The sequence below is a fragment of the Chanodichthys erythropterus genome, chromosome 3 (assembly GCF_024489055.1).
Source record: "Chanodichthys erythropterus isolate Z2021 chromosome 3, ASM2448905v1, whole genome shotgun sequence".
NCBI lineage: Eukaryota > Metazoa > Chordata > Actinopteri > Cypriniformes > Xenocyprididae > Chanodichthys > Chanodichthys erythropterus.
The window spans coordinates 28,889,797-28,917,671 of NC_090223.1; the positions used below are offsets into that span (position 1 = coordinate 28,889,797).

The 27,875-nt window shown below is 37.5% G+C and overlaps 2 protein-coding genes across 2 annotated transcripts in view; one reads left to right on the forward strand and one right to left on the reverse strand.

Moving 5' to 3' along the window:
- The window catches only part of maptb (microtubule-associated protein tau b), a 34,729-nt gene extending 31,421 nt beyond the window's left edge, over nucleotides 1-3,308 (forward strand). The window contains exon 13 of the mRNA XM_067372958.1: nucleotides 2,134-3,308. Coding sequence (XP_067229059.1) covers nucleotides 2,134-2,349 — 216 coding nt within the window. The 3' untranslated portion in view covers nucleotides 2,350-3,308. The remainder of the gene's footprint in view (nucleotides 1-2,133) is intronic.
- A 3,563-nt stretch (nucleotides 3,309-6,871) lies between these two features.
- Nucleotides 6,872-27,875, reverse strand: part of kansl1b (KAT8 regulatory NSL complex subunit 1b) — a 68,137-nt gene continuing 47,133 nt past the window's right edge. The window contains exons 3-15 of the mRNA XM_067381665.1: nucleotides 22,663-22,804; nucleotides 21,373-21,468; nucleotides 20,783-20,895; nucleotides 20,488-20,683; nucleotides 17,110-17,269; nucleotides 13,511-13,693; nucleotides 11,682-11,849; nucleotides 11,423-11,562; nucleotides 11,219-11,337; nucleotides 11,071-11,128; nucleotides 10,310-10,422; nucleotides 9,757-10,013; nucleotides 6,872-9,212 (exon numbers count right to left, since the gene is read on the reverse strand). Of these exons, the coding sequence (XP_067237766.1) occupies nucleotides 8,980-9,212; nucleotides 9,757-10,013; nucleotides 10,310-10,422; nucleotides 11,071-11,128; nucleotides 11,219-11,337; nucleotides 11,423-11,562; nucleotides 11,682-11,849; nucleotides 13,511-13,693; nucleotides 17,110-17,269; nucleotides 20,488-20,683; nucleotides 20,783-20,895; nucleotides 21,373-21,468; nucleotides 22,663-22,804 (1,978 nt within the window). The 3' untranslated portion in view covers nucleotides 6,872-8,979. The remainder of the gene's footprint in view (nucleotides 9,213-9,756; nucleotides 10,014-10,309; nucleotides 10,423-11,070; nucleotides 11,129-11,218; nucleotides 11,338-11,422; nucleotides 11,563-11,681; nucleotides 11,850-13,510; nucleotides 13,694-17,109; nucleotides 17,270-20,487; nucleotides 20,684-20,782; nucleotides 20,896-21,372; nucleotides 21,469-22,662; nucleotides 22,805-27,875) is intronic.

The window sequence follows — 27,875 nt, forward strand, 5'->3', positions numbered from 1 at the left end:
AAAGCCAACTGTGGAGGGTAACGATGTCAAATCTATACGCTAGGCAATTTGACAGGTTGTTTCACAAATTATGTTATGCTAAATATGCTAGCGAAGTTTATGTAATTTGCGCAACTTTAGCGTACATACTAAACTCATACGTCAATATGAAAATATAGCTATAATATATAGTTTCTTTCTCACCTTTTTCACTCCTGATGTGTTTGCATCCCTGACAGTGATATTAAAAGACCAAAATCAGTTTAACCCTTTTTGATGAAGCATACTATATACAGGCGAGCAGATGAGCCCAGAATATGAATGCTACGGGATTTAAAATATAGTGGTTTTCGATGGAAAAAACACTTAACGAGAAACCTTGTGTTGCATTAATATTCTGTGTCCATTTGTTTGCCTGTACAAAGTATGCATAATCAATAAAGGTGTATATTGAATTTGGTCTTTTAATAGCACTGTCTTACTACTTTAGCTCTTACTACAAACCTGGTAAAAATGATATGGAGGAAAGCATTGTTCCCCTCAGGGCGTGACGTCACGTGAAAACTATCAATGTCAAAATAAAGTGTTAGCAGATATTAAGCAGACAGTCGAATTAATACTCTAATGAGAGTTAAAGGGTTAGTTCAGCCAAAAATGAAAATTCTGTCATTAATTACTCACCCTCATGTCGTTCCAAACCCGCAAGACATTCATTCATCTTTGGAATGCAAATGAAGATCTTTTTGATGAAATCTGAGATTTCTGTCCTTCCATAGACAGCTACACAACTTTAAAAAGTTCATAAAGAGATTGTAAAACTAATCCATGTGAATTGAGTGGTTTCATCCAAATTCTCTGAAAAGACTCGATCACTTTTTATGATACATATACTGTAATACTTTTTTTTTTCCTCTAGCACTAGATACATCATAATTATGGATTCAGAACACATCAATAAATGAGCTTTAGTCTGCTGATCAACAAACAGTTTTAACTCTTCACTTATTGATGGACATTATTATTTGATCCAAAGGAAGATGACAGATCGGCACTCTTACTTGGAAATATTTAAACAATAATATATAAGTATTGAGACAGCTTCATCCCTTCTCCCAGTATTCTCCGTTTTTTAGTGTGTGTTTTTTATCCCTTCATAACCTCCTTATTTCATAATTTGCATCCCAACCCGTTTTGTTTTGTTTACCCATAACTGAACTATGTGGCATCCACGCTGTAGAGGGAGAAGGGGAAGGAAGCAGAGCCGCAAGCCGCAAATGCTTCCTCTAATGGGGACGCTGTTCACTGTAATGATGTGGGCATGACCTTTGACCTTTCCTCAACTGAAGGGAACAGTCTGGTTAAATCAGAGGGCCTCAGTAAGTATATGAAGTGTCAATTTAACTGAGTTGTCACCATTTGTTCTTCTGTGCTATAATTTCTTGAGCACTGTAATAAGCATGTTTTATTTCAGTTCAGTTGTGCATTCATTTCTTAATCACTGGTGCATACTTTGGTACATTTCTGATACCCTCTCATGGGATGGATGCAAAAGGTATATACAAATCCGTATAGAACGACTGTTGCTGCAGGTTTATATTAAATATACTAATTACACAAGACCCATCCCACCCTATTGCATCCAGTTGTCCATGTACAGTAGGTCCACTAGAGGGCAGCCTTACAGTTTCAGCTGTTAACAGACACACTACCTTTCAAAAGTTTAGGCTCAGTAATTTTTTTTTTTTTTGATACTTATATTCATGAAGAAAACATTAAAATGATCAAACGTGACAAGGACATTTGTAATGTTTCACATAAATGCTGTTTTTTTTTTTTTTTTTTTTTTTTTTTTTTTCGCCAAATAATGTGATTCTGAAGACAGGAGTAATGACAGCTTTGCCATTACAGGGATATATTACATTTTAAAATATATTAAAATAGAAAAGTTTAAATTGTAATGATTTTACTGTATTTTTGATAAAATAAATGAATAAAACAAAATGATTTAAAAAAAAAAAAAATCTTACCGACCCTAAACAAGACACGTGACATTTATTTTTATTTTATGTATGCATTATCTTAAACAATCAACAACAACTGATAATTGTTCATATCCATCCAACTAAATCCAAATTCTACCCTTCCTCCCATCAGATTGAGAGCCACAAACTAAATTTCCGAGAGCAAGCCAAAGCTCGCACCGACCACGGTGCTGAGATCGTGTATAAGTCCCCCAACATTTCCACGGATGGATCGCCCCGCCGTCTCAGCAACGTGTCTTCCTCTGGCAGCATCAACATGACCGACTCCCCACAACTGTCCACGCTAGCTGATGAAGTGTCAGCCTCCCTCGCTAAACAAGGCCTGTGAGCTGCCCACCCAAACGTGTCAAAGATTGACAAATCAAAAAAAAAAAAATCAAAATGTATCTCCTTCAGTCCTTTCAAATAAGGTGCTTGTCGGATTTCTCCTAACTAAAGGTTGTCCCAGCGGCTTGTCTGCTTGTGAAATAATTTTCGCCTCTTGGCATGGAGGGACAGGTATTGATGTTATTGGCTTTGTATCATCAAAAGAAAACAAATAATCACAATTTAAATGGAGCTGGTGGTGTATTGATCCAAATGGTCATTTACAGCACTGAGTAGCCTGACTTGTTTCGTTTAACGCCCTGCTTTTTGGAAAGAAACAACAATGACATTTGCTTTCAAAGCTGTATTTGCTTCGTTGCCTTATTGTGAATGTTTTTCTTTTCCATAACTTATGCACTCCTGTTTTGACATGCAGCCGTAGGGAAGGCAAACATGCTACATGATTTGGAATGTGTAGTTAATAATGCTAGCTATGAATTTGACAGGAAGGGAACATTTCAAACGCTCGTATGTAAAACTTGAAGCAATCAGGCTGTAGAGGACACATATTTAAGAACAATATTTAAATCAAATCCATCAGCAGGCACTTTAGTGCATGTTACAGTCCTTAAAAGCTGTTAAAATTCCTTTTATAAAAGCAAAAATAAGACACTAAATAAACAGTTACTCAAATCAGGCTAAATCTAATATCATGAAATTAAATTTTGGTACCAGACTTTGTCTGTAAATTCTTCAAAACTACACATCCACATCTATCCTTCACCACAGTATATTTTCCAGGCCTGTCTGTCCTCATGATGAATGCACAGGAAGTTGCATTGCTGAAGGAAATTGTCTTGCTTGGCCTCTAGTGACTTATTTGACAGAAAAGAAAGCAAATGTCAACATACAAAATCATACAAAACATTCAACTAAAGCTGTTGTACAGGGCTCAACAATAAGGATCCCCCCCCCATTGGCTTTTCCCATTTTATTTATTTTACACAAAAAAAGTATTTAATTTTTTTAGCGACATTTTATTTAATAATATATATATATATTTATCTTTTTACGTTTTTTAAAATGCAAATAAAAGGTTTAACATTTAATTTAATATTAGAAAAATATTTTTAATTTGAGATTAGCTTTTATTTAATTATTTAACAAAATAAAAAAAGAAATTGAAAGAGAGCGATGATTTTTTTTTTTTTTTTTACTTACAACTTTTGCTGGAAAACAATGGTATTATTATGCAAAACCTTACTGGATATATATCTACCATTGCATTATTCTTACAATTTCAATATGTCCAATACATCACTTAATATTTGAGTTTTCAAGGCAAAAAGTAATAAAAAAAAGATTAAATGAGAGATATATGACACTAAATATAAGATAAAGTGACAATTGCTGAAATTCCAGCCACAGATAACCTTTCCATCCTTATAGTTGAGCTCTGAAGTAGTTTTCCCTGGACAAGCACCATCTAACTGAAATCACTGGACGCATCCCTTCAGTTTTCCATGACCTTATCCTCCCTTTATGGTAACAAAGCTTCTGTACTGATGGATTTCAGCCTCTGCGTGTGAAATGCTGTTCCAAAGATAGTGTGAATGGACCAATGCAAAAGACATGATTGGATTTCAAAGCACTCAATAAAATAACTGTAACAACATCATTACAGGAAATCTCACAATAAAAAAGTGCCTCCCAGTGTCCATCAGCTACATTTCAGAAAACTGTCAATGTTGTGAAGATTTTCTTTGGTCTAAGACGGATTCAGTCATGTACAACAGCACAGAGAGAATTCATTTGGTCTGAAATACGATGCAGAACATTTAACACATAGCCAAGCTTCCCTCAGTACTAAAGCCTTCAATCCAAACCACAATGCTCACACGTTGCACATTCCCAGCATGCAATAGACAGACTTCACCCATGGTCTTGAATATAGTAGCCAGTCACCACATCCCTGTCCAGCTGTTTAGATTACTACCTTTACTAGACTTTAAGAGCGTTGAACTCATCTTAAAACATGAAATGAAAAAAGTGGAAGATGAAAGGAACAAAGCTACCTGCTAAAGTCCAGGTTTATGTTGCACTCTTTTTTTTCTAATTGTATTGTGTGGACGATGTAAAATGTACGAATGCGTTCAGATGATCTGATTTGGATCTGACACTAAGCTTTTTATTTAATATCTGCAGTGCACTGCAGCTTTATGCGCATTTGAAAGTGAATGCACTGATTTGACATGAGAGCTGCCTCAAACTACATTGCTCATTAAGATGTATATCTTGCATTAAAAAAAATATATACAAATAAGTAAAATAGGGGTAAGAATCGCATCCAGAATCCACAATATCAGTAAAAGACTTGCTAAGTGCCACATATATCTTACATGACCCTGTGAGAAGCTTTAGACGGATTGCTGTAAACCCAACACCGCGTCCTCTTTACAGCATGCTGCTAACATAAACCTGAGCATTTAGACGTGTGGGTTAAGCTAAAGAACAGACTTATCAGATAAAAAGTTTAAAAATGGCACAGGATAAGGCCTTCTAAGTAATTCTACCCTTTAGATGTGTTTCAAACGGTTCTGTAATCTGTTAACCAGTTCTGAGGACTATCTCTCCTCCGTTTCATTTCCCGCCTCTGCTCTTCTCATCGCAGTTCTTCATTCTAGCTTGACGGTTGTGATTGTCCTTATCGTAATGTGTTTTATTAATTGGTTTACACTGATACTCCTTGCTGTAAACGTGAATTTGGAAATAAAGTCCGTATTAAACTGCTTTCTGTGTCCTTTTTTTTATTATAAGGTCGTTTTGATCTCGTTTTTTTCTCCTCAAAATTGTTGAATGCTCTTTGCTATTACGCTCAATATGCTTAAAGGTACAGTGTCATTTCTTTGTTGTCTTGCCAACTCACACCATACAATATTGGCTTTTGAAAGCTAGTCAAACTATATGGTACATTTGCCTAAGTACACAGACCCCCACACAGAGAGACATAAAACCATAATTATATTAAGAATGACAGGGCCAGCGGGTTTGAAGGCACAATATGTACGATTTTTATATTAAAATATCCAAAAACCACTTGCACAGTGTTATATATTTTGTTCAGCTGTGTACTTACATTATCCTAAATGCTTCCACGAATTTGCAAATTCAGAGAAATTCACAATTTTAAATAGTGGCCGTCCCTCCCTTGTCGCCTGTCAATGCTGCGTTATCCCTGTAACTATGGCAACAGACGCGACAGCTGCATAATTTCTAGCAGCACGCTGTTGTTGTTTCGTTCAAAAACATTATGGACCATGGCAAGCAAACTTTGGGACAAAAGGAGAAATAAAACAAGGATATTGGTGTGGTGTTTTCGAGATGGCGAGAGCTTTGCGACATTCTTCGACTTGACAGAAGCTGCTCTTGCACGATATTAGACAAGGTAAGCAAATGTAGATGTAAGGCTACATAAGATGTTAGAAATATCATCAGTATGATATTCTAATGTTGATCTAGCTTTACTGTTAGCCTCATACAGCCAACAAACTAATACATAGAATAACATTACAACTTCCAACACACTCAAATGCAGTTTAGTATGATAGTGTAACGTTAGACTAAGTGAAACAGTGCTGCGTTACCTCACAATTTTAATTTGTCAAATAAACTGGCCTGTATTAGTATTTTAGCTTTGCAAGAATTAAATTCATTCCTTTATATCCCCTGGGACTCGCGTGGCACTGATATTTGTCTCTCATTAGCAATCATGCCCGCGATTCACGGCCACGCCCTGCTTTATACCACAGTTATGTTAAACATTAATGCATTCATTCATCCATAAACATTATTTCCCCATAAATATTATTAGATCAATCGGCATGACGACAAGTTCCATGATTCCACGTCTTTGTTATTGTTTTAAAGAGTTTAGAGACCCCTAGCGGCGAAAAAATACATATTGTGCCTTTAAAATCATTAACACGTCAGGAGACTCACGTGACTAGAAGATTACTATTTTAAAACTTTTGGTAACCAAATACTGATTTTGCGTGATGCTGAATTATCGCCACTAGGAGTCAGTATAATGACTGTAATTAGCTGTACCTTTCCCATTGAGCACTTTCAAAGTCATGCAAGCACAGCACCTACCTATCTGAACGGGGCAAAATCAATACAAATCACAATAAACATCGTTTTCCCCTCAGTCTGCCTCAGCTAAAGTGCACACACTTTATGCAGTAATGTTTTAAGCTTTTACCCCCCATTTATTAGTGGTCTTTGGCTTCCTTCTATAAGGTTTCTGATATTTTTACCTGAGTGGCCCTTTATCCTGCTATATGTGGAGTACATCATAATTACAGTGCACATCCAATCTGTCCTTGAACACTAGTTTTAATTGTCACGGGATCTGGGTTTCCAAATTTAACATTATATAAATACTTTTGAAAAGAATAATGCAAAGTCCAATCCAAATCCTCGATGCCTGTAATCTTGCTTCATATGAACCTGATAGAAACATTTCACAGAAAGACAGAAGACATTTGAGTACAATATAATTCACTTTTAATTTGAGAAGCACAAACGTTGCCTGTCTGTCCGATCGGCCAATTATCCATAAACTTTTTTTTTTTTCTTGTTGCCTCTGCATAAAGAAAGTGTTAAATATTCTCGTGTCTTCTCCCTAGACAATCAGGACAGCTACAGCCTGAACATCAAACACAGTAAAGAATCAAACAAGGTATGTACAAAATAAACTTTTTTTTTTGTTTTGTACAAACTATTACATGCTAAAGGATATACCAGACTCACCCAACCCTCATTCACCACATTGGAAATTCAAAGTATGAAAATAACTCACACGATACAATATTGGCTTTTGAAAGCTAGTCAAACCTTATGGTACATTTGCCTGATAAGTACACAGACCCCCACAGAGAGAGACATAAAACCATAATTAATGATATTAAGAATGAAAGGGGAGGCGGGTTTCTCAGCAGGAAATGGGACAGTCGTTGATGGTCCCCTTACAATTTGCCACACATCCTCAAAAGATGAGATTTCTCTGACACTATGAATGCTGTTATGCTCCAATAAAAAGGAATATATTAAGGATTTCTGGTTTACATGACATCCCTTAAACAAGAACAAATGGCTACAATAGCTAGATTCGTGTGACAACAGATACAGAGAAGCTACTTATAAAAATCTTAAGTAACTGGTGTCCGCTATTAGACTTTATTACATTCGTATTAGTTAAAATAACAGGAAGGAGCTGCAAGCACTGACTCACTGACTGAGGAACTAACAGAAATCGTTCCTCGTCGTTACACAATGAGAAGGAGGAAGAAAAAAAAAAAAAAAAAAAAAACGGGGCTGTGACTGACAGCAACCGAGGAGCCAACGAATGAAAATTTGCCTTTCTTGTCAAGCTCAGTTATTACTCATCATAAATCAAGTTACGGGATTCGATGATGGCTATAGGTATTGCAGACTGTTTTATCAAACGAATACAGAGTTTAAACCTGACCAATCAGGAGCTCTTTTATACGAGGTTGAGAGATGGAAAAAAGGAACCACGTTAAAAGGGAAACAGGTGGCAGGAAATTTCAGTTTATATTGGAGTGACTGCATGTTCTTTGGACTAACCCGGTCATGCACAGTAACGCCAAGTGCTTCAAAACTCACTAACGCAAGCCCACACGAGAAGGGCCGATCCACGATGCTAAAAACAACAGATACAGCGAGTGCAATCGAGTTTTCAATATCAGCGGCCTGCGCGTGTTTATTCGGGTGCTGATTCTAAGGTAACTGGAAATATCGTCATGCAAGAGAGACCAATTAAGTGCTCTAATCAGACTTGGTGGTGTTTAAAAAGCGCATGAGAGCAACATGGCAGTTTCATTTCCTGGCTGCGATGAAGGCACCTGCTCTCTCCGTCACTTTGACAGAAATGGGACACAGACGGTCCGCGGTATGCAAGAGAACATGGGACAAAAATGAAACCAGAAATTGGGATTTATGCAATTCCCAGGCATTAAATATGAGGAAGTTTGTCTGTTCAAAATAAAAGAAAGGGAATGTGGGACGAATTTTAAAAAGAAGTGCTTTCACACAGAGAGAACAAAGACAAGCATAGACGCCTCTGAGAAGTCTCTTGTAATCGTTATCATTGGCTAAATTTTCACGTTTTATCACTCCAGTATAAACTGCAAGGCTGAACGAGTAATTTTAGGTGGGATTTTGGAAAAATCTGGAAGGGTATCACACACAATGCAAGCCGAGCCCCTCAGTGCGACAGCATGCTAAGGGGGAAGTGCTCTTCTGCGATATACAATACGTTTCGGAGCTTCTTATTTTGGTTTAGCCCTCAAGCTAATCTCTCTTTCTTCCTTTTAATTTTTATTTTTATTGTCCTAAACATTTTTATCCTCCAGTGACCCAAAAGAAAGACTGAATTAAAACAGCTCTCTATATGTATCGGCATACAATTCACTAAAAACTGTGAAAGAATTTACTGATGTTTGAATATCAAACAACAGGGACTTTCATTCGTTTTGTTGGTTGTCTTTCCGTCTACGTTGCTGCTGTTTCAGGAGTTTCTGAAAGCTGGTGGATGGGGAGGGGTTGGTGGATGGGCAGAGTCTAGGCTTCATCGGTGAGTAGGTTTGGGTGGGTTGGTTTGTTTTTGCTTGGCGCAGTCATCGTCGAGAGGTGACGAAGGTCCGGCGTCGGACTCTGACTTGGAAGTCCTGCTGCCAGACACGCGTCGAACGGTCCTACAGGGCCTCTCGCCAGCTGGACTGAGATGGATTTCGCACTCCTGTTGCGGGTCCACGTCCAGCGGAAAGGTCCGCCGTTCCCATGGCTGTACCGGTTGAGGAGCCCGTAGGGACAAAAAGAGACACACCAAGTAAATATCTGCACACAGAATTGAAGACAACTGCAACTAAAAGGTAAAAAAAAAAAAAATCAGGCTGATAATCAGAAGGCTGTCAGTTTGAACTCCTCGGCTGCTCCAACAGGACAGTTTTTTAGTAACTGAACTGCAGTGGTGTACAACTGAATTTACAATAAAGCTGTATCTGGAGCACTAGCCAACATAAATTCTAGAAAATTCAAAAAGGGACCCTTTTCACATTTCCGGACTTCTCAGAAGTGGAAGTTGTCATAGTTGGGTAAACCCTTATAGTGGTGAATGGAAACTACAACAAATACATATTTTTTGCATTCATATTTGCTCCAATAGCAAAAAAAATATTAATTTCTATGACTTTACAAAAGAGGAATCACACAGCAGTGATAACTAATTTTCTGTAAAGTGTAATCAATATACATAAGATTTTTTATAGAAATTAAATTTTCAATTTACATATTTAATAACTGATCATTTTAAGAACCATGTTGGCACTTCTACATCAGGGGCCTACCATTTCCTCGCAGGTATCTGGGGTGGAGCAGCGCGTGTCCTCGTTGGACAGCAGCCGGTGGGAATCTCTGGAGCCAGGCGTGTGCAGGCCGGACAGCATCAGCATCTCCGGGCTGACGGGGCTGGAGGGAGACGCCACTGAACTGTACTCGTGCAGCTGGTGGAAATGTGGCGTGTCTGGAGACGAAGGCTGTGGCGTGGAGGGGTTGGTGCCGCATAGCAAGGGGGTTGTCCGTCCGTCCACAGACTTGTACGACCTGTGGAGAAAAAGATTTGTGCTGATTATCATGTGACTAACAGTGTGACTGTAGTGAAGCTGGTGCAATGTTCAATAACTTCTCATTATACTGTTGATGTAAGTGAACAGCCCGGTGTCATTATTCACTGCATTTCTAATCTCTCGCATTTGAAAGTGGCAGCTTTTTTTTTTTGCACCTCATCGGTCACCATGAAGTGCCAAACTCAACATTCATCTACATGTAGACAGCTGCAAAGTTGTAAATCAGGAGAAATCTCACTTATCCCCAAAGCAGTGCAAGTTGTGTTCCCTCACCTGCTGCCTCTTCTCATTGCGACGTTGCTGGCAGTCCAACTCCAGCGAGAGCGCTCCTGCTCCTCATACGCAAGGTGTAGCTGAGAGAATGTAACGTCAGAGAGATCCTCAACCTGAGAGAATGAGGGAAGATTGTTAAATACATAAACCAGGCAATATAGTATATTAAGGGCTTCAGGCTATATTATATATATATATATATATATATTATATATAAGGGAGTCTTAAAATTAAACATTCATGAGCCTTAATAAAGATGGAGTTCAGAAGCGCTTCAGTTCACTGAATGCAAATATTTAAATGTTTACTTTGTCATTATAAATTTATTACAACAAAACATCTTGAATCTGACTTAACAGAAACGCGTTACCGTAAGCTTGATTCAAAAGACTAACTGAATATTGTTGATTGAGTCGTAAAAAAAAAGTTAATTTTTCAGGAATCAAGACATTGTGTGACAGTTTTCCCTGCCGGCCACAACTAACACACTCCAGTTGGAATATATCTGTTGAAACTGCATATGGATGCAAAACATTTTCCTGACCATCTAGATTTTAAATTAGTGTTGCACATTAGTCACATCTACAGCCATTTTAGTTCAAAACCTTGAGCTGCCTACCAAGAAAGCATTCTGGGGGGCATTGGCGCCACATTTTAACAAATGTGTTTAACAATCCTATAGTACCCCAAATTTCTAGGTAGGCGGCTTACGGTCTTGACAAAATAAAATAACTGCTGGGTGACCAACAGCATGGTCGTACCTCCACTGCATCATCCTCTTCAGCTATTGGTTTCGCAAAAACGTCCACTTCACGCCAACTACAATTAAAAGGCAAATTTAATTAGCAATTACAGAGCAAATCTTTGAAGATGCATGTGTCTAATGAACACACAGGTCAGGAAACTGACCTTGGGGTAAGGATCTCTTTGTACTGTAGTTTCTCCACTCGGGTGGTGGCAGCCACAGACATGGGGATGACGATGTTATTGATGTCAAAGGGGCTCTCTCCTCTCCGTCTGCGAATAGTCTGTAAGAGTCACACACAGGTATAAGTAACTTGGTTCTCATGCGTTTCCACAACCAGAGATGGAAAGCTTTCAAGAGCATCTTACAGAGGCGCTGCTGTTGAGGTGGAGGGGTGTGGAGGTCTCAGAGGTCGATGGCTGTCTCATCAAGGGGCTGTGGGTGGGTGTGTTGAGAGCGGACAGAGAGGGGCATGGACTCCCCAAATCCATATATAACTTCGGAGCATCTATAGACAATCAAAGACAGTGTTGTGTTAAAGGACTGAACACAATGTTGATTAAGAGAGAGACTGACGCGAATAAAAGAGAATGAATGAGAGGGAAAAAATAATAATGAACAACATACGTTCTGTACGGTCCAGCGAGGGTTCACGAGGTCTCTTGCGGCTGTGGCTCCTGTCAAAAGAACTGCTCTGCCGGAAATGCTGGCGAGAATCAAGTTTACTGGCACTCATTGGGATGTCTAACTGCTGCCGGGACACTTTCTCTGAACGCACCTTATGATGCGACAAACCTGAGAGAGGAAGCAAACAGGAAGAGGAAATAAGAGAAAAACAGTCAAGCATGAAAGGAAGAGATTGAAATGGGGGTTTATTACATTATTTGCTGATTTATTAGTTTTTTTTATAATTTGCTTATAAAAATGCTTTACATTTACATTTGATTTTTTACAACTTTGGAATCTTTATCTGTGTATTTGGGTTATCTTACATAATAATTATACACAATGTTTTTGTTTTGCACTACTATTATTTATATATTTATCCTCCCCCCCAGTTATATTTTACTAGGGCTGTTTATTTAACACATTAGATTAATTAATTACAGTAAAAAAATAATGCATTCAAATTTAACACACTTGTCCCACCCCAGACCTATGTAGTTCATCTGACATCACATGCAGTTGACTGATTATGAATATAATGCAGGGCAACAACTCACTGCATGATGAAGCCTGTAGAATGCAGTCAGAAATTCCCTAAATTTCAACATATGGGGGCAAAAATGCCCGTTTGAGTTTTTGTCTCATATTTAGATCATATGAGTTAAGCTACATCACACGAGTAACAAGTGAAATATTACACAAGTGCTGTTTTTTTCCAATAGTCTATGTAACGAGTGCAAAGGCAATACTGATTTCATACAACAGTTCAGTACATAAGAAGTTAATATTGTGTTATTTTACACACAATATTGTCTATTTTGTTTAATTTACTTTCTTTGGTTATATCTTTTGTGTGTTTGTGTGTGTTGATTTGCTTTTTTATTTTTAACTTCTCTTTTAATCTGAACTGTTATCTGTTTTAATCTTTACAGCTCTTTTACATAATTTATATGTTGCTCTGGACAATTGTTTTCATCTGTTATTTCTAAATAAATTTTTAATCTTTAATGTTATTCTTTCTTTATTAGGTGCCTTTTCTCCTAACTTCATTTTAAATCTTCATTGTTACATAATCACTTCACGCCTATCGTTTCAGACATTTTTTATCTTTATTTTCATTTTTAACCCGTTAATGTCATCCTTTCTTTATCAGTACATCATCTTTATTTTTTATGTAATTAACGTAAATAAATAATTGTCATGTCAAAATCTCAAACAGTAAATTGCATTAAATAATACACAACCAATAACAGTAATTTCTTTATATTACATGTGACTCATTCAACTCTACGCTACGGACCACTATATCTGGATGCTTTTCAAAGTTCAATAATTCATACGTGGAATATGAAGAAAAAAAAGAAGGAAAGAAAAAAGTAGTAAGCAACCGTGGCTGGACTTGTATGATGCCAGAAATAACTGCTGAGTCACTGCAGCGAGCGTCTGGCAGAGAGTAGCTAATGACGGCCAGACACTCACAGGTCACTTTAACTGCCCATAGGGAAAGTCACGTTTAGACTAAATTTAGACTCTCCTAAAGGTGTGAGAATTTGCCTCCATTAGAGAAAACTAGGCTCTTGACATTTCAAACACTGAGGATGCAGGGAATTTTCTTTCACAATTAAGTAGACTGTCAGAGTTGTGGCCTAGGTGAATAGCGCCTTGGTGCTTATGCAGCCACCTCCACTTCCTCTATCCTTTGTATTTTCAGTGACTATGAAAGAGAAGGAAATGCCTTTTAAGGCTAATAAATCAGATCTTTCCGTGTCTTTTGTTGTTTTCACACTTACGGACTGTGGAGAGGAGAGAGTTGGCAAGCCTGTGTTTGTCTCTGGAGGAAGGGTCTGAGATGCGGCTACCCAAACACAACTTGTGTTTGAGCGAGATCTTTTTGATGGGCTTGATCTTCTCCAGAGGACGATTCTGCCAGTGTCCCTTCAGCACACGCTGCATATGGAGATTCATCATCACATCTGAGAGAGAGAGAGAGAACGAAAATAATAAATTTCATCATTTAAAACATGGACTTGCATTGTCAGAGATCCACAGGCTTAGATAAATTCAAGTAGATTCATGTAATCGGTTTCTTTTCCTAATTTGTCATCTAAAATGTAATAACTTTTACCACCTCTGAAAATCCAGGCTGACATCAAGCCCTCTCATTTTCAATTCTTGCAACATTTTTCTTGTTGAATATCTTGTTTCACTTTAAATACATCAGATTGTGTAGGTAAAATGGGTTCTGACAGATTCATGCTGCCTCTTTTTTATATTTATGCCTATTTTATAGGCTGGAAATTGAAATTTTGGAAAAAAGAGGGTGGAATGGGAACAGGAAAGGCTAGGGGTCAGATGCAAACTTGTGCTGATTGTGTTACATGAACATAGAACATATATATTTGCATTTATCCATCTGGCATCCCAATGGATTTTCCAGATTTTCAATGCATTTAAGGAATAAATCATTAGGCAAGGCAAGTTTAGTTATAAAGCACATTTCATAAGCAGTGGTAATTCAAATTCAGACCTGCAAACTCAGAAGAGGTGATGAACTAAATCAGGGGTGTCCAAACCATTATTAAAAGGGGGCCAGATTCGATGTCGTGGACACATCTGGGGACCGGTTCCTTTTATTTATTTATATATATTTTTCCTACATGTTTTGTTTCTTGAAAACAGATTTGACAAAAGCTTGAGCTGACAGTAGAGTAGTTTGAGAGAGGACACAGATGCAAATTTAATACACAAACAGTATCTATGAAACTTAACCTCGTTTCTAAAGGGTGAAATTTAAATATTATATTATAACTGAGTTAAAAGTACTCTAATTAGATCGCACGTAAAACCACACACTTCACTACATGGTAAAATGTAAAAATATTGTTTTTATATCTAGAATGGCTTTAAGGTATTTAGTCTATAAACACATTTAATATAAATACGAATGCACAAAACCAAGTTTATGACAAAAATAGTGGCATTTAATACAAGTCTACATTAAAAATTAAATAAAATAAGATATTAACCTACATTTCTGACAATATACCACGGTTACAGTACTCCTGATTTGCCCGTTAGTGTTGTTGATTAAGTCAGCACTGTTTCAACGGGCTTTAAACTGAATTAAATCAGAGATTTGCAGCTTGTACTTGAGACCTCTACGCCGAACTTGAACACTTCTCGCTGGCTGTTTAGTGGTCGTGTGATCGAGACACTCAGCAAGTAAACATTTGTGAGCTTGTGAGTCTCGCAGTGTGCACAAGTAGCGCTGTTTCGTTCCACTTTAGGTGCGTTAATGTTTCCCTTGCCTAAAATCTAGTACTGCCGCCTTGTGTTGACATTATGAAACTGTTTGTAAATTATGCATGGCGGGCCACACATAATATATTTTAATAGAAAAGCTGCGGGCTGCTTAAAATTCATCCCCAGGCCACAGTTTGGACACCGCTGAACTAAACAGTTGTAGGGGGGACCTACCCAATTTAGTTCAGGGGCATCCTGCCCCATGAGAAAATTTTTGTGATTTTAACATGTATACTAAGTGTTTTGATGTACTCTGACAAGAGAGAGAGAGAGAGAGAGAGACTAGGGCTGAGCATTGACACAAATTTCACAATTGATTTGATTACCTTCGATTCAATATTGATTACTTTGTGGTCTATAAGGTAAAGTACATGGCAAATTTCTTTAAAGAAAATCTCTCTCAACTAATGCTGTAAACTATACAGGGAGCAACAGTTAGTACATTATATTATTAAAGGTAAAAATTATTTGATTTGTAAGCTACTTGCATATAAATTACCCATAGATTTATAATAACAATGTAATACATTTTTAATGACAATTATGTTTCTACTCATTTTTTAGGCTATATAAACATTTAAATAGTGCCTGTCATAAAACAAATTTATACTATCAATATTGAAGCACAAGTATAAATACAAGGGATATACAATAGCCTATAGTGCATATATTTAGCAAAATGCTCCTCTTGAAGTTCATTTTTGTAGCTGACTACCGAGTTTTTGGACACTGAACAGCTTTTCTGAGGTAAATGGGACATTTTTTTACAATCCAAAGTTTTATTGACGACTTTCCAAGTTTGAAACACTCATTGAGCGATTACATGAGACATACGGAACGCCAGGAAAGATCGCGACAGAGACGTGATGTGTATGATCTCACTCCAGTCTATGGGAAAGTTGCCCATTTTCGATTCTTGTGAGGTTTACTGTGCTTGCGGTTTCACCCTGTTCACCCAACCCACCCCCCACATAAAAATAACCCCAAAAACTCATAGGATCTACACAATTCACATAAAAGTGACTAGTTTGCAGGTATTGCAAATTGCTTTACATAAAAATGATTTTGAAAAAACAAACAAATAAAAATGAAGATATATGCACATAATTGTCCTTTTATTTCTCTCATATTTATTTTAATGTATACATTTTTTTCCCTTTTTATATATATAAATAAAGGGGAAACAAAATGTATACATTAAAATAAATATGAGAGAAAAAGGACAATTATGTGCATTCCTGGGAATCAAAGCCCTGGTGTTGCTAACACCATTTGACACATTGCTCATTCAGCAGCTACTTTACTAATGTGAATAGTGACCGAACTAATGGTTTGCAAACATCTAAATCAGTGAAACAAATTGTGCCAGACATGTGTGCAATTCTCCAGAAGGGGGAATCAGAGCTTGACTGTAGTATTCATCGTACTGAGGTTCCTCTTCCCTTTTTCCTCTATCTACTCAAGTTTCACCATCGGTGTCACCTGCCTCTTCTACGCCCATTATTCATTTGCACAATGGACGCCAGATTAGAGAGGACAACAGGCTCATATTAATGAGGGAAAATACGTCTGTCTCAGTTAGTCTGATAAAGCTAGCCACTACTGGCACAGTTAGCCAGAGTCAGATTGCACTGCTCTTTAAAACGGTTATCACCGCAAAGGTCAGGCACACGAATGCATGATCATCTAATATGACCAGCAGAGGGAAGGACTGCTGATCTAAGATCAGCTCCTCAAATCCAATGTAACTGAATTATCACAGACCTGAAAAGCAAAAACAGTTCTGAGATCTCAGCACTAATGACCTGCTCCAAACACAGATCAGCCTGCAGGTTATTTTAAGAAGTGCAATAACCAGATCCAGAATAATTAACACTTAAATTAACACCTAATTGTTAAGCAGTTAAAAAAAAAAAAAAAAAACTTATTAAAACCCATCCTTGAGGCAAACTATGGGAAACAAACAGCAGTGATAGAGGTGCGCTAGTCATGTGTGATGCCGTCACTGTTTTTGTCTGTGTCTACGTACATGTGTGCATTCTGGAAAAATGAGAGAAACCGATTAAGGACCAGTGTGCCTCCTTACCGTCTGGAAAGGAGAGGATGGGGTGAACGCAGGGGTCGAACTGTGCCAGTCTGTCCAGTAGGGGGAGCTGGTGCTGGGTGTCTGCAGAAGGGAGAGCACATCCACTGCACATCACACACTGAGCGTTCAGCTCACAGCCACAGCGAGGAGCCACTGACCTCTGAGTGTGACAGAGAGAACACGGAGAAAAAATTTTAGTGTATGAATTTTAATTATGGCGACCAGTCTGAAATAGGCCGTTAAAAATAAAAACAAGCCCAACTAAAAAACAAACAAACATATTAGCCTTGCATTCATATGATGTTTAGAATTTTACATACAATAGTAAGTAATAATTAATTACTTAATTTTTTTTTAAGAAATTAACAATTGTATTCAGCAAGCATGCATTAAATTGACCAAATGTGACAGTAAATATATTTATAAAAATACAAAAAATTTCTATGGATCAAAGAATCTTCAACATTTTTTCATCACAATTTCCACAAATATATTAAGCAACGCAACTGCTTTTAATGTTAAAAATTAAGAAATGTTTCTTGAGAAGAAAATCATCATATCATAGAATGATTTCTGAAAGATCATGTGACACTGAAGACTGGAGTAATGATGCTGAGAATTCAGCTTTGATCACAAGAATAAATTACATTTTAAAATGTATTCAAATAGAACATTTTATTTTAAACATTTCATAATATTACAGTATTTACTGTAATCAAACAAATGAAGCCTTGGTGAGCATAAGAGACTTTTAAAAAAAATATGACCACAAATTTTTGAATGGTAGTGTAACTTGAGTAACAATTTACCAACATAGCGTATTATAGATAGAACTGTTTACCTACACTAAAACATTTCAATTCATGTAAAATGATTGAATACATTTGGGTGATGAAAGTGATGATCATTTTTGGGAACAAATTTAGGACAACACTGAACAACGCAAGACTTTTTTTTTTTTTTTGCTAAACTGCTTGCAGCCTTAAATAATGAATGGTGGATTTAAGACATTACGGATCTGTGAACACGCTCTACACTTTGTGTGTGTGTGTGTGTCTGGCAGCAATCCCAGCCCTAACCTTGGTAGCATCAAATGTGAATTTTGCAAATTGAGGAGAGAGCCTTAATGTCAAATAAACAAGAAAATAAGCAAACACGGGGTCTAAACACATACACAAAAAGAAAGAGCATTGTAAAAAAAACAGCATCCATGGATTTTCATTAATTGACCCTTCGCCAGGAGTTTGATTGACAGGCGATCTAACCAATCATAACGCCAAATCCGCCATTTTGTCCGACAAAACGGTCAGGGGAGTAAGCAGATTAACGTAGGAGGACTTGAACTTGAAAAATGGTGTGTACTGATGTCTTTCCACGATTGAAACAAAATTCCTTGTGATGTTCATTCATGTTTATATGATGATATAAATGAACTAGTAGGAAGAGATGATCGTTTCACGGGCCGCTAGAACTGAACGATCTGTCACGACACATTAAAGAGCCACAAAATGGTATTTATTTTTTAAATTTCTTTAAAAATGACAACATTTTAAATTTGACTTTCATGTCAAAAGTAACCTGCTCTGTCTTGTCTGTCGATGTCAGTCAAGTGCCTCCCACTGTGATCTTGCTTTTGTTAATGAAATCTCAGCAGCATTAGCAACCAAAATTTATGTCTGCTAGGGATCAGCCTTTCCATTTGTTTCCATTTACTCAAGTCAACCCTTCCAGCTTGATGCTCTCATACAAATCTCTGCATCAGATGACCACACATGGATCCTGAGTTGCTCAACCCAGTTTTGCATGTGGCAGATTCTCTATCGCTCATGTGCTCGTGTCATTAACCCAGAGCACAGCACCAGAGAGAAAGGGTTGCTACTGGCAACTGTGACCGGTTTTTCCGAGCCTATTCAAACAAGAGTGCTTCACATTAGCGCAGGACAGTTTGTACAGGGACCATCTCTGCAATCACACAGAAAACACCTGGAACTACAGAACTGATCTACTTTCTTGGTTGTAATGAAATTCACATTGTGCAAAGTGTTTCATGAGGCATTTTGAACATTTCAAAACAGATCAACTAAAGAGCTAACATTACGTTTTTATATGTTAAACCTATTTCACTTAATGAGATGAAGCTAAACAGATTAGTAGTATGTTTCTGTCTCTGTGGGTGTTCAAACATAATGGTGGAAATTTTAAAAGCGTCCATTGAGTGTCTGCCTCTATCTGGGGCAGCGTTCATCTGGAGTGCTTGTTATAACGTTAGGATTGGACTGCAGATCAGTTAGCAGGTAGTTTATAACTGGCAGTGTGAGTGAATTTGGCTGTTAGTACATTGATGACACTGGCAGCATTTCTCATAACATTTCAAGAGCGCTGTGTCTGAATGACATCCAAGCGCTGTTATTTGTAATGGAGCTGAGATCGACTGGGGTTGCGCTTATTGTTTTAGCACATGCCTGCGCATTCTCGCTCACAGTGGGCCTGTGTTATGGGAGGAATCGAGTTTTAAAGGCTGTTCAGAAAGCAAATAGGTCTATAAAAGCAGTGCTGAGACTTTGTAACTGTCATATGAATGCAGCACAATGCAAGCATGAATATGGCAGATATTTAGAGGACAGCTGCCTGTTGGACACCATGTCCTAAATCAGATGTGAGGTGATGAATGATACAAGTTATGGCTTCCATGTAAATACAAGTTTCTGTCCTATCCAGCCAAACTACATTTTTTTTTTTTTTTTTTTTTACATTTTCAAACTACATCCACATGGATTTTATTTCACATAAAAAAAACAATGAACCAAAATACAGATCCCGTATATTAAACACCAAACATAGCTCTTAAGGTAATTATGTTTGGGGCTAAAAAAACTTTGAAAAGCCCTGCTTTAGTCAACCATTTGTCATTCATAGTAACTTAAAACACAATAAATGACAGAAGTGCCAGTTCTGGAGCAGCACTGTGATCTCGGTAACACTGCAGTTTCTGCGTCACTATTTAATCTGTAACCTTTGCAAGAGGCCCGGGGGAACCTTATGGAGCTCAGTGCATCTTCAGTAAAACACATCCACAGGTAACACTGAAAGAGCTTGTTTGTTCTGTCTCACACATCTCTCACTACAGCTTTCAAAGCCCATTCACACCAAGTGACCTTCACTTAGGATATGACACATCTTACTGCAAAGATCCGTCTGTTTTTATTCAGAGACTAAAATGGGGTTCAAATAAGGTTAAAATTCATCATTAGTGAATATTTCCGCTGCAAATATGATAGTTATGTGTTAAGCATTCATATCAGACTCTATGTGGACAGGCCTTTGTGCTCAAAACTACACCAGCCACTGGATCTTGAAAAGAGACACATCTCTCCTTACCTTACGATTGAGACTGGTGAGCGAACCGGGCCGGAGGACTCTGCGTTTCCTGCATGAGAGCAGTGGCCGTGTGCGGGCCGCCACACACGTGTTGTCAAGCACAGAGGAAGCCAGAGGGCCCAGCTCCAGCTTCTGCTGAGACTCAGAGCAGCTCTGCTCATTTGGATTCGAGGTGATAGGGGAACTGGGCCGTAAGCTGAATGAGGAGAGGAAATAAGCATGAACATAACAGTGACATTTCTTTTTGGAGTAAACTTTATAATGAGGGAGCGCACTTAAATAATATCTCGAATACCTGTTGATAACACCATTGACCTGTCTCACAGGTCCACAGCTTTTCTTCAAGCCAGTTTCTGTGACAATACCATTAGACGATACAGACGCTTCCACTCCAACAGTATCACGCTCCTAAAAAGAAACAAAAAAAAACCAAACAAAACAAATGTGATGTTGGAAGGGACATCCCACCAATTTTCCCCCTGAGTTGGTTTGGATGAGTTGAATGGTTCTTGCTGCATTTCTTAACTACTCTGAATGGATGAAAAGGTCAGCAGTGTTTTGCATACAACAGACAAAGAGATCAAGTGTTTGCAGCCCCTCTTCTCAATCCTCTCACTCAACAATCCCAGCATTCTCCTGGGCTATGCGTGGGGCCGTATCATAGGCATTTTATTTGATTGTGTGGGATTTAAAAATACTAATGGGTCTTAGACATTCTGTTTTAGGGATAGATAATTGATTACCAGTAATCTAACAATAACTGTAAATAAATAAATAAATTGGTCATGAATTATGGTTTAAATTGAGTTCAGGACTAGACTGACTCTGCTGGTAGTTTATTTCCTGTTTTTCAGTGTGGTCATGTGTCTGCACTCCTGGTCTTACCCGTGCGACAGGGCAGGTAATAGTCTCTGTCCTTGAGTCACTGCTGTCCTCTGGTACTGACTCAAACACTGAGCTCACCCCAAGTACAACCAAGCCCTAGATAAACCACCACACACACAAATTATAGAATAAAACTAGGAGACATTGTTTTTCCTTCCTTGTCAAAATCCTCTCACTCTTTTAATTTTAGATTTGGTAAAAACCAGTTCCTCACTGCAGAGACAGCACATCAAACATTTATCGGCAGTAACTAACAAAGAAGATCGGCAATCTGATGGTAGTGTTAAAGGGTTAGTTCACCCCAAAATGAAAATTCTGTCACTAATTACTCAACCTCATGTCAGTCCACACCCGTAAGACTTACATTCATCAAATGAAGATCATTTCGATGAAATCTGACAGCATTCTGTGTCCCTCCATAGACTGCCTTTGCAACTTGATATTTGATGCTTCAAAAAGTTCATAAAGCTCATATGCTCAACCGAACATGAATGACGCACAAGAACAAACGGGGAGCAGTTTGTTTTTGTGCATCAACTGATTATGTTTGCTGTCTAATTTCAATCTGTTCATCATAAAAAGCAATCAAGTTTCTTCAGAAAATTTGGACTAAACTGCTCAATATATATGGATTCGTTTTACGATTTCTTTATGAACTTTTTAAAGCGTCAAACATCAAGTTGCAAAGGCAGTCAATGGAAGGACAGAATGCTGTCAGATTTCATCAAAAAGATCTTCATTTGTGTTCCAAGTAATTAATGTGGTAATTAATGACAGAATTTTCATTTTTTGGGTGAACTAACCCTTTAATGTCTTGCACTTGTTTTAATTCAAATAAACAACTTTTTGACATCTGCATTGGCCAATCACATTTATTTGATTAAAAATACAGTAAAAACTGCATTTTCGATTATTTATCAATACATTTCTGAAGTTTCATGTTGAGTAGGAAAGATCTTAAAATACATCCATCACTTCACATGCCAGATGAAAGACCTGATGATATTCTCCAAAGGATCTGTTTGTGTTTAAATCACACAGGAACAACAAGCGGGAATAGTGCTTTAAAACAAAAACAGTGAGCTGAAGAAACACGAAACAACGATCCCACAAGAGTACGATTCATCACGGGAACCCGCGTTGCTAAGCTACCAGAGGGAGACACCACCTCTGCTGGGTTAAAACTTAAACTACACTAGTGATTCAGGCATAAACAGCATGAAATGAACTTCCATGATTAAAAATAAAAGCAGCATGTATGAATGTGCATGTTTGTATATCTGTGCGCACCTTGCTGGAGCGTATGTGTCTGTAAATGTCGGTCTGTTGGCGTATACGGTACTCCAGGTCTGAGACTTGGGCCTGTAGCCAGTTCCAGTGACTGATGATGGCGGCTCTGTCCACGGCATAGCGGCCTTCTGCTCTCCTACATCTGGAAAACATATAGAAATATACTGGTTACAATTTAGGACAAGAGTTTAACAAACATTTTTCATTCACAGTTTAAGAAAACTGTTTCACACTGTAGTTTTAGCTAAATGCACAGATGCATCCCATTGACTTTGCTTCTAAAAATCCAGCTAAGCAGTAAGCATATACATTACAAATGCGATAAGTTAATTTGCCTTGAGTCATTTGCAGAATCAGTTCGTCACAAATTCCATTCATTCTTCTACAATCAATCAAATGACTTTAAAAACAAATGTGCAATGATGTAGGATGAAAAACATCAAGTAACCTTTGTCTGATAGTTATCGCCTCTCCACAGCACATTGTGACAGACGTGAGAAAACAAAACCGAGAAACAAAATCTGGCAGGAAGTTCACCAAGAACATCAGTTTCATCCAAAACTTCCTCTAGCTGTTTGCGTGTGTGAGAATTTTGTCATAGACCATTTGAAAATCCACTAGTTCCTATTAAACCTTAATGTAATAATAGTTGATAATATATAATGTAGTAACGTAGTTAATTAAACAAACAATAACATCAAGCACCATTTTGAAAATGCACTGAATTGACCTTTGACCTCTTTACATTAGCCCCAGTACAATCTTGCATAACCCTCTGGTCTCTCAACTCATGCAGTGAAGCAACATATACAGAGTAAAGCCAGTGCACAGTACTGAAAATAAAAATATTGCAAAACATGGGGAGAAATAAACAGCATCTTTTCATCTGAAGCACAATAACATGACTCAAGATTTCCGTGAATCAGAGAGACAGCAAGAGACTTAAAAGATAAAAGTGGAGGAAAACGAAAAGCATCATTGAAACCACAGCGGAGAACGAAGAGAAAAAATAAAAAAATGTGCTGAAGTCAGAAACGCACACACATCTCACTACTTTTTTGTGTTTTCCAATGAGAACACTCTTTACAGGCTGGAATTACACTCAGCTCTGCTACAGATGAGCCTGGCAACAACAAAAGCTTGTCTGAAGCCTCATTCACCTTCACACATGACAGAATATCAAATCACTGAACTCAACAAACAAACCTCATTTCTAGCCTTATGATTTTTTTGTGTTTCTATCCAGTGGGCTTCACTTCACTCTCAGATGTACACGGGGCCAACTTTTTAAAGTCACGTTACACTAATCACAAGTTCGCAGCTCTTTTCCAATGGGAGAAAGGCAGCAAGCATCACTGCTCATCAAGTTCATGCACGACAATCCGGCCATCTCTTCATGCACACACACATTGAGCAGGACAAAAACATTTGTTTGTGGCCACTGCATGTCATTTATCAATCATGTGTGACATTATTGACAACCAATCTAATGACTTTTTTTTTTTTAATGTAGTCAAAGAACCACACTGCAGCAAGGCACTATTTATCGACAAATATCATGCATGTGAAGTGTTTGTGTACGTCTGAATATTTGTTTTATGTCAGTCAGGCAGCGCATGGTAGTGATGACTCGGGTCAGAAACAAACACCTAAACACCTTATTTTATTTTGCATGACTTGTTCTTTAAGTATCAGTACTTTTGGCATGCCTAATTATCTATGAGAGGCTGGAAAGATAACTGGCTCATATAAAAGTCCACAATCTGCGATCGTGAGAAGATCTGGCAATGTGTCTGTGCTAAAGCCTGCACACACACACAAAAGAAAAAAAAAATCATGCTCTGCAACACTTAAAAAGGCCTATAAATATTTCAGGTTAATTCTTTCATTGTATGCAATTCAGTTAATATTAAGAACATTGAAAAACAACTATAATATTAACTATTGATCTTATTCATAATAACAGCAGTGCTTCCCACACATAAACTTTACTTGGGCGGGCCGCCCACGTATATTTGGAGACACATTTTTGCTTTTTTTATTATTTTTATCCTCTTATACTTTTATATCTGCTCAAGATAATGAAACCATCCGCGATCGATTAACTAGTCGTTTCGTACCTGCTCGTCATGTGTGCATCAGAACTGTTTACTCCCGCTAACATTCCCACGGACGCTACATTTTGTAAAGTCACAAGGCAGCGCTGTTGCACATTCTACAAGCTCGCGCAACAGCGCGTCAGACTGCTTCAAAGTGATTTTCAATCAATGAAAAGTGCATATTTATGCCATGCGATTGCTAATGAACTCAAGTTGATGAATTATTACAAAGTCTACTTCATGGCCTTTATATAAAATGTTTTATAAGGTTGTAAGAATCTGAAGGATCAGCCTGCAATAGTACATACATTTCAAAATAAGAGTTCCGGTGTATTTTGGGCTTGTTTATAATTAAAAGTCACACGCTAAGTTTTTTCTTTTTCTTTTGGGCATTATTGGTATTTTGGTTACACTATAAATTGTGTTTCATTTGATTTCCATTTAATTCATAGTAAATTATTGAAGTCTCCCCCACAGAAAGAAAAGACTAAGAACATTTTTTGACACGCATATTCATTTTATACATTTTACTAGTAAAATCTGTGTCCCATTCACTGAGAGAGACACTATATGACAGCAAGGAGAACATAGGAAAAGGTGAACCATTTAAATGCTGTAATTTTGCATAATTTACAATGCATAATATTAGTATGTAATTAAATGTAATATGCTATGTAATTCAAATTAAATTTCAATAAATAAAAATACTGTTAAAAATAACCCATTATTTGTCTGTCACATGTAGTAGACCATTTTTGTGCCGTCGGTAATAGGAGGATTTTTCGCCCAGCTACCACCGCAAGTATATTTCAAACCTGTGGGAAGCACTGAACAGTATATTAATATTATAAAATTGATCAGGCATACAGGCATTAAAATGTATTCAGACAACTGATTTTGCAGGAAATGTGCATATTAATTTGAACAATGACTACAAGAGGCAGACAAAGACAGGAATGGGGCTTCTGTAAACATGTTATGCTTCCCTGGAACAAGCTTAAACACCGTGACCAGCCTTTTTCTTCACTGGAATGCCAGGTTTCCACTCTTGCCAGTTCGGATGAGTGTTTTGTATTTTTGGGCATTCAAAATGTTTCCACATGGGTTCAGGGTGGGGGAGGGACTGACACATGCTGTAATACACACAGTTGGCCGCAAGAGGCAGCTTGTGAACACGAATGATTATGGAGCATGTTTGTTCAATAGTAAAAAGGAATGTGACAAGATTTTCTATCTAAGTAAACAGAGCTTTTGAAATGCAGTCTGTATGTTTGTAAGAGAATAAACTCTGAGTGACAAGCCTGATCTGAGTGAGCATTTGTTGTACAAAAAGACTGAATGTACGCAGATGAGACTCCCGACCTGTTGTCCTCAGAGGAAGCAGGAGACAAACAGGAAGAGGCCACAAAATGAAGACAAGAAGAGACTGAGTGTGATGATCAAAGGCAGGACACTACATAGAGGCATTAAAATGTAATCAGCCAACTGATTTTGCAGGACATGTGTATATTAATTTTAACAATAACTATGATTTATTCCAAAGAGGCAGACAAGGACAGGAATGAGGCTGCTCTGTAAACATGCTGTGTAATGTCATTACAACACACACCCCTAGGCTGGGTGTGAGGAAAATTTGCATTGGCCAATATGATCTACAATACATCTCAAAGTCAGTCATGTGTCAACAACAGATACATGTCCACTGTGATACGTCGTGCCCATGACATGTTGAAGAAACAAAAAGCAAAACAACTAAGTAGTATTTTATTTACTAAGAAGTAACTTTATTTAAATGTCCAAATATCCAAGGACATTTAATTTTGGTTATTTGAGATGAGTTTTAAGGGATAAAATTATTGACTGCAGAGAGACTTTAAAAACAGCCCATTTCCCAAATAAACCACTTTTGAGATTGAGTTTTGATCTAACTTTGACAAACAATAACACTAGATTTGACACAAAACAAATATTTCAATAGGAAAATGACAAGCCCTCTACAGAGACAAAGTCTCACACACAAACTTAAGTGCCAATCACATACAGCCAAACATTTTTAGGCCAAAAAAATCCAGAAACCTTCAGCTGGACATCAAGTGGGTCATCATAAGAAAAGATCCACATTCACATGAGTGGGCACTGAGGGCTGTTTCATAAAACAAGCCAGGCTTATTTCAGTTAGTCAGACTTATTGTCAGTGAATTATGTTTCATAAAGCAAACTTAAATTAGTTCAAACTCAGTTACTCTGGCAACTTATACTGGGAAACTAACCTGGTCCGGGGGAGGCTAAGCTGATCATCTCTAACAATGACCAATAGGAACGCAATGATATTACAGCTGACTCTCTCACATACAATTATTTGACTTTATTAACCACTATCATTCAGAGAGAGAGAGAGAGAGAGAGAGAGAGAGAGAGAGCTAAATAAAAAATTTGGTGTAAGTTTAAATCAATTTTTCATTAAAGGGTAAGTATGACAAACCAAAACATTTAAAGAAGTAATTTCTTAAAAATTAAGTGTTATACAGCCCACTGAATCATTCTCAGACTTAATACTGACAAAAATGGAAGCACTTGCGAGAGAACGGTCAGGAGACTTATTTCTTAGCATAAAAGAGGACAGTGGTACAAGAGGAATACCAAATCATTGTTTTAAGTGTGAAAATATAGCAAAAGTAACAGAATTTCAAAATCAATAGACCTGTGACAAGGCCCCTGAAATAATCAGGCCTTCATTTTTAAGCTTTTATTTAGTGAGGAGTGATTTTTTTTGCTAGACAAAGAGCAGGAGAAATACCAAGCAAGTGTTTCAGAGCCAGCAAAATCTATGAAAAGAGTGACAGAGTAAGATGCAGCCTGCAGAAATGACATGTATGTTTGTGAACTACCCACTGTAGTCAAAGCACAATAAAGTCAGCTAGCCTTTTCCAAGGCCCATATTTACTAAAATATAGACCTCTGGGAATCTATACTCTGGTCTCAATTTATTCAGACACCTTGAACATTTCATTCATTAATACAGTTTATTCACTATAGTTGAATATTAAAAAAAAAAAAAAATGGTAATAAAATATGACAAGATCTCTTTTGACAACACTATATATATTAGTGTTG